This window comes from Solanum stenotomum, chromosome 3, assembly GCF_019186545.1.
Source record: "Solanum stenotomum isolate F172 chromosome 3, ASM1918654v1, whole genome shotgun sequence".
Taxonomy (NCBI): Eukaryota; Viridiplantae; Streptophyta; class Magnoliopsida; order Solanales; family Solanaceae; genus Solanum; species Solanum stenotomum.
The window spans coordinates 63,408,525-63,420,444 of NC_064284.1; the positions used below are offsets into that span (position 1 = coordinate 63,408,525).

The window sequence follows — 11,920 nt, forward strand, 5'->3', positions numbered from 1 at the left end:
GGTTGGGCCTTGTTCATCCGAGATTTTCACTCTTTTCCTCCCCCAAAACCGAACCCTATTTTCCTCTATTTAAACTCTTCTTCTCCTTCATTACAGGGGAATTTTTTTTTCAGAGGAGAAATTAACGAAAAAATAACTTAAGCAAAATAGCTAAAGCACTAAATACATTTCAAGGAAAAATAGAGGAGATACTCGTTTTTCTTTAAGTGTCTGGGTTTGATATTTCTTCTCAAAGATCTTGTCTATGGTTTTAGTTCGAGTTTCGGTGTGGTGAAGGTCGTGGTTCTGCTCGTATTGTCTCTATTTCGCTGCACCTTTGAAGGTAACAACTCCTTCTTTGTATGATTTTCTTCCTTTATGTTTTAAGATAGTGTTTTACTGGTATTATGGAAGTTCGCCTCCTGCTGATAGCTATTAAGTTCTTGACGTTTTGATACGCCTTAGTTGCGACATTCTAGTTATCTCATTGTCTACCAGTAAGTAGCGTTTTTTTATCTTGTCGATTCGTGCCTAGATTTGTTGTTTCTTGGTTGGTTTATTTAAGAGTGTTTCACTAATCTCTTCTTGAATTTATCGTTTGAATGTCACCGAGCATGTACGCCTTTGTTTCACTCGTCCATTAACGTCAACATCGGTAGTTTCTCTCTTTGCTGTTTGTTTTTGCTTAACCTGTGCAACAAGTATGCTCTGCCAGTTTAGCGATTGATCGAGAGTATTCAATGTCTATTGTTGTTCTTGAAGTAAAATTGCAGCTTTGCATCGGGTTATTAAATATCGGCTAACTGTTCGATGATTTTGAGGCGTAGTAATTAATTTTCTAGCATGTTGCCACTAATTGAAATTGCAATGGCTCTTATATCTGCGTCTAAATCTAAATATGTCTCCTGATGTTGGTTTGCCATCTATCTTGGTCATTTACGTGTTTCTTTGCTTAATAATGTCTCTTTTCTTTGCATTTTCTTGTATTTATTCATGTCTACTTGTGTTTGTGTCCAACATGCTCTTTATCCCTTAATGATCTCATCACTAGCTCCCCAACTTATTTGGAATTTGACCCCTCTATCAGTAGTTAATGTTGTTTTATGTACCGAAAGTTCCGGGTGACAATTACTTAAGAATGCGGAGAATGATAGCCTTTATTGCGTTATTAGTCTCCTCGTCTGCAATAAGTTGATTTTTCAGTTAAAAGTAGTATTGTTGAGATAAATATTTAACAAAGATTCCGACTTGTTCATCTTACGTTTAAAATCAATAATTATTTTTTTTAGAAATATATTCCTTGGTTGATTCACGTGTTCCTAAAGTGTGCTAAGTAATGAATTGTTTCGGTCTCAAATATATGTCCTTGCTGCCGTAGTTGCCAAATTGGACTTTAGCAATTTCATGTTGACTTATTTCTTCGGTCTACAATTTAGAACTTAATTATTTTATTATTTATTTAGTCCTTGACTGATTCATGTTGACTACTGGTAATTTGCTAAAAATGGGAGTGAGTCAGAGACAATAGTATAAGCGTGAGGAGTTTGGTCACCTTGGCTTGCTCTTGGGTTTTCTTTTCATTTATTTGCATTTTTGTTCACAGCTACTGCTAATTGTTTGCAATATAAATGGGTTATGTTCCTTTTGATACGTCTATCATTTAGCGACTATTTCAGAGACGTCATTACTGGTTACTGATTCTCTCGTTCTTTTGTTTGGTTTGCATGTGAATCTGTCCGAGTTCATTACGAACTCTTATCCTCCTATTTGCATTTCGGGAGAGCCTTAAGGGCTCAAGTTTCCTTCCGAGTCAGCCGGCTATAAAAATCGACGAACAGGTCCCGAAGTTGAAAGGAGCAACCAATTGAGAAAATTTGAAAAGATTGGGCCAAAGGCCTAATCTTTATAAAAGATTGTATTTTGTTATTTTGGGCCTAAGCCCCCCTTGTCATTTTAATTGCTATTATCGTGTTAGTTTAGGACAGGCGGAAGAATTGACCTAAGGCCCAAATAGAAATATTTCTATTACGTTAGAATAGGACAGGTATAAATGACTCAAATGGGTCAAAAGTCCAAAACGAAAATGGGCCCAAGTATTGGTCCAGGCGGACAGAAAAACCAAACTTGGGCCCAAACTTCCTTTCCTTATCTATTGCTACTATGTGTTTTATTTGCTAAAACTAATCTTAAGATTCTAAAAATTCAACTCCCCAAAAGAAAGCCGTTTTAAATTGAAAAATTAAAACCAACTCATTTTTTAATTGACCTTAATATTTATTATATTTCACTTAAGCAAAATGCTCTTATAATACTTTCCTTTCCCTTAAAAAAATGATTTCAAGTTTCAAACTCTTTATTTTCGTAACTTAGTCATGTATGCTAAAGTTAGACAAGTTTAGCCAAATAATTAGTTGTCGGATAACCGCATTAGCGGATATTCTAGGTGCTTTAAAAACCTTCCTAGAATATTAATAGGAACCCCGAACCCCCCTTTAAATATCTTCAATTGATTTCCTGTTTTAATCTATTGAAAATCAGTTTTCTTGATTTTTCTTAAAAATTAAGTGGCGACTCTTAAAACCAGTCTAAAAATATATTTTAAAGAAAACACCTCTCTTCTTCGACTTGGATGAAAACAAAGACGGATTGCCTTGATTGAGCCATGATTTCTGCTACTGGTGTTTTTTCTTCCATGAAAAGAGTAGAAGAGGTTGAATTTTTTTTGTTTTAAGAAGGATGAAAGAGAGATGAAATGAGGGGAAAGTGGTGGATTTGGTGGCAAAAGACAAATAAAAATCAGAAATATATTAATTAAATATAATAAAAATGTCAAGGTGACATGAAGTGGTATATATACACGTGTCATTTATAATTATTTTTAAAATTACGTGTCAGGCGTTTGTGATACACGCACAACTAAAGGGTTAAAAAATGTTTAAAATGTTAAGTTTAGATGGGTTCAGGGGTCCAGATAACAAATGGATAAGTAGAAGGGTTCACAATACAAACTCATACGAGTAAGGGTCCACCAGACCCTTTTGCCACTAATTTTTGAAGTTATTGTTGGGCTTTTAACATAGTCGAGTCCAGAATATTTTGTATATGTATAATCCATGTATAGTATATGCATAAGCATGTATAATCTATGTTATTTTAGTAAAAATAAATAAAATAAAATTATACTTATATTAGAGAGTGGGGAGTACATACTTTTGAGTAGTGACATAAATTTGACAACATACTAGTATAGTGATATAAATTGGGTTTGAAAATGGCAAAGTATACGCAGTCCTTATCTCTACCTTGACAAATAGAGAGATCGTTTCCAGTAGACCCTCAGTAGCATAAATGGCATAAGCATAAAAAATACTAACATTTTTCTATAAACACTTTTGAAACTTGGACGACCAAGCACAAACTGCTACTCTATTATTAGCAGAAGTGTTGTTCAAATTGATTGTTAAACATTCACAAGACTTGAAAAAACAAAATTTCAATAACACAACAGATATCAGTATAAAAGAAATTGAATTTCATGTTTGCTTCAGAATCAACATTTCTATAAGAAGAAATAGTACATGAAGTGTAAAATTGCTATGACAATACAATATATACAACAAAAAATTAGACAAAAGTGACACCTTGGAAAAAATCTTATGAAGAACTTGAATACTGACCTTTTCTTTTTTGGAAACAACATCTATAACATTCATCTTTCTAAGTTGCATGTAAAGACATACTAAAAGATGAAAGATTAAAATAACATAAACACATATTTAATTCAAAAAGTTTTTAATCATTTTTTTTTTTTATATATAGGGGAAGGCGCAAACTTCTATGCACCTTTCAAGGCGCAGTCGCCGTGTGTCTTACAAGACATTGACAGCCGAGCCTTGTAAGGCACGTAGAAGTTTGCGCCTTGCTCTTTTTCCTCTAATTTACAGTTTGTTAAACCGTCTAAATGTTGCCCTTTTGGTTCTCAATTCAATTTTGTTGTCCTGTTGAAATTTTTGGCCAATCTTTTTGTTCTTTTGATTCTGGACTCTGAAAATATTAATGAATACGTGTTGAACTATTCAAAAATAGTGTATTTTTAGAGAATTCAATATGAATGTGGCAATATTTTTAAATACATTTTCAAAGAATTTAATATAAATATTGCAACATTTTTTAGAGTCCGAGCAACATAGAATACAACAAAGATTTATGGAAGGGTACTGCCTATCTTCTGTTTTCTTTGGTGATTTTATTTTTTTGATCTTATTTTTCTTATAATTTTTACTTATAGGCTTTTTGACGGCTTTCAAATTTGCGCTTCGCAGGAAAATATTTTATTTATAAACTTAAAGGTTCTTGAATTTTACTTCAAGTTCTATCTATTATATACTCTTGTATGTTTATGTATTTTCTGTATATTGAATATAGCTAACAACATCCTATTTATAATAGTAAGCATCCAAATTAAATTAAGACTACAAAATATTTATCCTATATGAATTAGGACAAATAAATTCTAACTAGACATTAATTAAATAAATATCAAAATAACAAATCCTAAACAACTTAGAATTCCTACTTCAACTTTGAATTAATATTCCAACAAAGTGTTTTTTTTTTTCCTTTTATCATAACTATTTTTTTTTTCAAAAATAAAGTAAAAATCAAGAGTAACAATTTATGTTTGACTAATTAATTTAAAATATTTTTGTCAATATTAGAATATTGATTTGTATCATGTAACAAACACAATAAACTAAACCTCATGCCATCACTTTATCATAATCATTAACTCTGATATCAATTGCTAAGATAATACAATTCAAAGATACGCTTAATCACTTGATGTGATATTATCCGTTTTAAGCCTATGCCGACATAAATTGCAATGGAGACAAATCCTTTGGAGTTGTCAGTTGCACGAGAGGTTAATATAAATATTCTATGTTGCCCCTCCATATTCATATTATATTCATGTGCACGTGTGCACTTTCTCCTTTTTTTTTTTGTCTTGGAAAAAACAGACTGTCATTGCTACATTGGGCTCATATGCCAAGATAAAATTAAAAAATTGATCTTTAATAAATGTTGATTCTTGGAGTTTACTATGTGGAGTGGAGGGATGAATTAGTGACTACATAAAATGATCATCATCAAAGGATATAATAAGTTGGATAGTACTGCTTCTTCCTGAATTGGAGGTCTCGAGTTCGAGTTTTGAGTATGAAAAAATCTTTGATAAGGAGCTTCAATACAAATCTTAATTAGGCAGACTTCAATACGAATACTGGACAAGAAATGTAAGTGCAGGCGGAGTGAAAATTTAAACTTTATAGGTTATAAATTCTAGATAATGATATCATCTCATTAATATAAATATAAGATTTGAATTAAAACAATGAGTTTGACCAAACTCGTACATTGATGATTCAGTTCAGTGGTAGAGTCAGAATTTTCGAGAGAATTGAAAATAGAAAAAAAATATGGAACATCAAACTATAGCCTAGGATGCTCCTAATGTTTTCTATTATTGGGAAACTAACCTCACTTAACAGCAAAGCTTTCCTTTTTTAAAATTGTTATCTTAAGTATTATTTTAATTTTTGTGCCATAAAAAGAAAAAGAAAAACCAACCAAAGAATTGAATGACAGAAGTAAACAGATTCCTCAACCTATGCAGCAATCTTGAAGACATATAGTTCTTAATTTTGTTTTAGTAAAAGTATTGAGTGTTTGTTGTACACAAGTTATTTTTATTACACCTTCCGTCTCAATTTGTTTGTTTGATTTTGACAATACGAAATTTTAAAAAATAAAAAAAGACTTTTAAATCTTGTGGTCTTAAACTAAAGATGTGTAGAATGTACTAAATGCACTTTAATTTTGAGGTTGAAAAAACCCTGCAAAAAATGCAGAGAGAATACCTTCAAAACATAAAGAAGTAAACTCACGAAAAAGTCAAGAGAGAGAGATACAATATCTACTAGATAAATATAGGGAGACTGTCTATGATAGACTCAATGTGCTTCGATCCTTCTCCAGACTCCACATATAGGGAGAGACGAGTGTTGCCCTTCAAAATATAAAGAAGTAAATACATGAAGAAGTCAACAAAGGGATTCAACATGTGTTGTATATATACAAACACAAAAGGTAATTTTGATCTTGAATATACATTATAATTTTTCGACGACTCCCCGGCCCTTAGCTCTGCCTCTGGCCAGAATAAAAACAATAAAACTAGTTTCTCTTGTGGATTTGTGGTGAAATATTACAAACAGGAATGTTGAAAAACAGCATGGTGAATGCTTCTGCTACATGTTGCACTGTTGAGGAAGAACTGAAAGAAGAGAAAACTCTGAATGTCAATATTGCTGAGATTTCTGCAGAATTGCAAAGGGAGAAACAGAAAAACGCGAAGCTCATGAAGAAACTATCAGTTCTTGAATCTCACATACAAGGAAGACATAAAGATTTCAACTTCTCAAATGGAAATGTATAATTTCTCAACTCAACTTTTTATATACATGTAGCTGTTTTTGCTTCACTATTGGTAAGTGTGCCACACACTGGTTGAGGGAATGAGTTGTTGTCTCCTTATATGGTCTTGGAGACAGTTCTCATCTCACGAGCTAAGCTTTAGAGATTGAGTTAGGCACCCAAGGTCTATTTTCATCTGATTGAGCTAACTTGTGATTATCAAATATCTAGGAAGTTTCTTTTTTCGTGACGTTCCTTTGCTCTTCTTGAAGACTTAATGTTCAAACGGACAGTTACTTAAAAGATGCTATGAAATGATTGGTTGAACTTCAATAGCTAAGACCTCTGCAAGTTTCTCCTTAGGCAGTGAAGTAATGGCATCATATATTTTTTGGGGGGTGGGGGTGGTGGAGCGAAAACTCTATCAACAACTGTAGAAAGGAATGTATCAAGTAGCTTGCTGGAAGTTATAAGCTATGTTACTCGAACTCTTCAAAAATGCTGTTTGGTGTGTGTCTAGTCCTCCAAAAGTAGCGCATTTTGGAGGATCCAACACATAGGTGACAACATTTTTGGAGAGTCTGAGGAACATAGGTTACTATTGTAAATAGAAGTTCAACATATGAGTTTCCCTCGGAGCGTATGCAACAACATGATTCACTTTCAAAGTCAAAGAACTTGCAGAAGCATTAGGCTGAGCATAGTAAAAAAAACTGAAATCGAATAGAATGTGATAACATAACTAATCACTTGCTACTGTTTCAGAGTTTCAGCACTACTGCAATTATGTTATGTTGACAAGTAAAATTTTGTCCTGTTATATTTATCTATGTATATATGCAACTTCAGAGATATTAAGCATATAATATAGCAGTTCTATTAGTGAAAATCTTTGTAAATTTATGAACATTCATATGTACTTGCTTAATGTTGAGTACTAGCTGAATATGTCGTGTTTAATATATATCTTTATCACAGGCCAGTAGTCAAAGTATAGACGAAAGACATTTCAGAAAGCTCAAGAGACAAAGAGTAGCACAATGTATCGACACTAATGAGGACAGAACACGAAAAATGGACTCAGAGGTGAAGGATCATACCGAAATTTTCCTAACGAAAGACGTTCATACGGAACATTGCCTAGTGAATTGGATGAGCATGGATGATACTCAGTTTCTGAATTTTGAAAGATCCAAAGACAGTGATTCAGCAGAAGATAACGACCCTGATGATAGTGAAGATGAAGATGACCAAGAATCTGAGGACAGTGGCACTTATACTGACATTGTAGATAGAGGAAATGTCAAGAGATTGCAAATTGAGAAGGAGATCGCTGAACTGAAAGAAGATATCGGTGAAGCAAGTGATCCACCAGTCTTGGGAAGTTGTAATCATCATGCAGATCCAGCAGAAAAAAGTTCACCAACTGATATGGACGTTTGCAAGAACGCAAATAATGAAGAAACCTATATGTTTGAAGCCTACGAGGAGCTTTCAAAAGCCTGTCCTATTGATCATGGAATAAGAAGACCAGGAAGTGCATCGTCACATAAAAAGTCCCTAAAGATGGCATTCTGTCCCAAGGAAGTAAAGAAAATGCTAGGATCAAAAGAACTTTCACTGGAAAATGCTCAATCCCATACTATGAGAAAAATCTTAGTTTTCGCACCTCTTGGTATTAGGCACGGGAGTGAAGACATATATGAACTAGACTTCAATCATTTCAGCATTTTACACAAGGGAGAACCATATATAGATTCAAAAAATCCAGGTGTATGCTACTAAACTTCAATTATATGTCGCTTCACTGTTTACTAATTCTAGACCGTATACATAGATTATACACTGGATTATACATGGTTATACACATAGTATACATGAATTATACATATTAGTTTAATTCTTCATTCAATGAAGCAACTGTTTATTGAAAGAACAGAAATCTGCCCATTGTAAAACTATTCATTTAGCAGAAGAAAAGCTCGATTTTCTTGATGGCCCATGCTCACTCCTATAATAGACTGATAGAAATCATTGAAAACTATTAATCAAGTTATTTTACTAAACATGAATGTCTAAAACTTTTGTTGTATCACTTTCTTATACCTACAAAGTGGTTCAAATTTCAATTGACTTGATATGTTCTGTACCAGGAGCATGTATTATACGATAACCCTGGATTTCGGAGGAAGATATTCTATCCCAACAGACACAACCCAACCTTGTGTCCTGTTAAAATACTTGAAGAGGAGAAGTTCATGCGTCCCTCGGATGCCACCTGTCCGTCATGCTTATTCCTATGCATCAAGTATGGAGGAGGAAGGACAAGAAATCTTCCTCAAAATGAGTAAGACTGCATAAATATAGAGTTTCCGTACATTTCGTTGCAATATTATTGACTTAATGTTTCATGTACTGACCATGTAAGGAATTTTTTTGTGTAATATGGGTTCAGTTGACTTATAGGTAACTCTCCATATCGAATCTGATATGACAAACTAAAAATTGCAGTGATAGTGTAAAAATCCTTAACATAGTAATGTATATAACTTGAACTGATCTAGTTAACATTACAACAAAATTGAGTTTTTAGTTGTCTAAAGATATATCAAAATCTTGACTGAAGGCACAAACATGAAATTAATTAGGCATTTTTTCTCATGGATGAGATTTTATTAGTCTGTAAATTGATGCATTGTCATACCAGATATGTCCGGCAGCGAATGGGAAGAAACAAACTGAAATCTTTTGGTCCGGTGATATGTCGGATGGCAATGCTGATCCATATTCGCAGCGGAAGCTTCTTCTTTAAGGCCTTAGGAATTACACTTCTCTTCATGGCTGGCTTTCCTAATGACCTGGTTCAAAGGGAAACCAAATATAAGAACTTGGACCTCCTACAGAAGTATTACAGGTATTCTGCATAGCATGTCTGTCTTGTATAATTTCAAGTAGCCTATAGTGCATCGCGGAAAAAGAGTATATACTCACTCCGTTTCATTTTGTTATGTTAGTTTGACTTGATATGACGCTTAAGAATGTAAAAAAGATTTTTGAATCTTGTGGTGTTAAGCTAAAGGTGTGTATAACATACCAAAAATACCCTTTGTATCTTGTAGTCTTGAACATGTCATGTACACTCCCATAAGAGAGGGTTGTTATGGTAAAATGGGAATGTTGGAAATCAAAACATACAAAATATATAAAAACATTCTTTTTGAAAGAAAGACACATAAATCGGGACGGAGGGAGTACATTTTTACAAGCTATCAGATGCCTATAAATGATTTGGTATCACAAAACAATTCCGAATCGATCAAAAGAAGCAAATCTAAAGAAAGAGAAAACCTTTTCGAGCCTTGGGGAAATGTAAAGTTTGTCTCCATGTGACATCTAGGTCACATGTTCATCTGTAGAATCAGCCACTGATGCTTGCTTCAATGAGATGCCACCATCACACCCCCTTGGGTACGGCCCTTCCTCGGACCCTTCATGAACGAGGGGTTCTTCGTGCACCTGGCATCCCTTTTACCTTGTTTGCGGACATTCTGCTGGCAATTTTTTGATTTTGTTGGGCTCGAAAGATTCTTCTTATTGTCAAATCATCTCCATATTTGCAGGACAGATGAGGATGCAGAAAGGGAGGAGTTATTTCTATCACATTCTGAGACTGATGCTATTGTAAGATCTGCAGCTCATAGTCATTTTCTCCAAAATTTGTGGTAACTCAGCTGCAAAGTAAAACTCAGTTACATCAAGTTATGAATAATAATTCCTTCCTAAATGTTCTGAAGAATACTACTTCCGTTTCAATTCAAGTGTCTTACTTTCCGTTTTTGTCTGTTTAAAAAAGAACGCCTCTTTCTATATTCAACAGCTTTTTTATTCCAACATTCTAAATGACATGTTTAAGACCACAAGATTCAAAGAACATTTTGGCACATTACATACCTTTTTAGTTTAAGATCACAAGATTCAAAAGCCTGCTTTATTTTCTTAAACTCCGTGCCTAGTCAAACTAAAGACACTTAAATTGAAACCGAGGGAGTATAAGTTATTACTAGGAAAGATAATCATTGTTTGTGACTGTAAAGTTTATCATCTTGCGAAAACATCCCTTTAGTTTTGAGTTTATCTTTCACATCTTAGACTAATTAACACCTTTTTATGTCTTTTCTGATGCAATTGTTCACATTGTTCCAGAATATTAGTCCCAATTCAGAGCAGGGGAAAAAAGCATTGACGAAATCATCGAAAAGCATGAGAGAAGCAATCTCTAAGAGCAAAACTTCAGAGAAAGCTACAACTATACATTCTGAACCTTCATGTTCTGCCCCACCTCCTGCGCCATTTGGACTAATGGGCTACGCCTCGTCTCCAAGTCAGATGACTATACCAATACCATCACCTCAAGCACCAGCATATACGCGAAAACCTGTAATGGCTAATACCGCGCCCAATATTCACTACCATAACCAATGTGCATATCCTGTTTTCCCAATGTATCCACCAAATTCTGTCCCGCCTTTTGTATATTGGCCTCAACCTAATGCGTTCTCTCCATTCCCTTACCCCTCTTCTTATAGATATATTGCACCTGGAAGCTGTATTACATTACATCCATATTCTTCTTACTATAATCCTTTGATCCCACAAACTTTAGGGACAGATGAGAAGCAAAATGGAGCATTAGATGAGGCTAAAAGGGAGTCAAACAGTAGTTCAAGCAGTACAGATTCAAGACAGAAGTAAACAGGATTTTTCTAGTTTTCTACTACTATTTTGAGAAATAAGATTAGGCATGTTGTTACTTGCTAGAACAGTTTTGGTAGCCCTGATGTAAGTAAATAACATTGTTGGGGGCGTTAAAATTAGCTTACTAACTTGAATGATGACGATTATACGAATTCAGAAATTTTCTACTTGTTGGTACTTGCATAACAAGAGAAAATTAGCAACATAGTTTCAAACATAACAGCAACAGCAGATATCCAAGTAGATATGCTCAGTGCTATCAAAAGCGAAAAGCGCAAAAAAACTCTAACTATTGGGGCTTTAAGTGCAAAACACAAATAACGCATGAGCGTTTTGTTAGAATAGGAATAGGTTTATACAATCCTATTAAAATAGGAATATGTTTATACAATCCTATTAGAATAGGAATAGGGTTATATTTTAGGGTCTATAAATAGGGTCTCAATGTAATAATGTTAACAACACAACAATTCAATAATATTTTTTTCCTATATTTCTCACATGGTATCAGAGCCTCTACAATCTTGGTAGAAAATCTAAGAGCTTCCGCTGCCGGCGGGCGGCTATTACTCATATATGCCGCCCGTCTGGCCAACAATTATGTTAGCAAAAGTTGGGTCACCGTGTATCTTTCTGGTGACTATTTTCTCACATCTAATTTGTATAGCACCGTGCCATCATTCCAGTGACTACTTTCTTATATTTAATT

At 34.1% G+C, this 11,920-nt stretch overlaps 2 protein-coding genes across 5 annotated transcripts in view; one reads left to right on the plus strand and one right to left on the minus strand.

Moving 5' to 3' along the window:
- Window positions 1-6,177: 6,177 nt before the first annotated feature.
- Window positions 6,178-11,920, minus strand: part of LOC125860490 (putative disease resistance protein RGA3) — a 12,252-nt gene continuing 6,509 nt past the window's right edge. Inside the window, exons 1-4 of one of the 4 annotated variants that reach the window (XR_007445861.1) lie at window positions 10,796-11,213; window positions 9,805-10,187; window positions 9,161-9,314; window positions 6,178-6,316 (exon numbers count right to left, since the gene is read on the minus strand). The gene's annotated coding sequence lies outside the window, so the exon portion shown is untranslated. Of the gene's footprint in view, window positions 6,317-9,160; window positions 9,315-9,804; window positions 10,188-10,768; window positions 11,214-11,920 lie in introns of those variants that run through there. The other 3 variants (XR_007445860.1, XR_007445859.1, XM_049540459.1) reach the window with 3 other exon arrangements.
- Window positions 6,260-11,424, plus strand: LOC125860492 (uncharacterized). The gene is made up of 6 exons (XM_049540461.1): window positions 6,260-6,472; window positions 7,435-8,229; window positions 8,610-8,803; window positions 9,164-9,370; window positions 10,077-10,137; window positions 10,660-11,424. Exons 1-6 carry the CDS (start codon window positions 6,260-6,262, stop codon window positions 11,206-11,208), a joined length of 2,019 nt encoding a protein of 672 aa, XP_049396418.1. The 3' UTR covers window positions 11,209-11,424.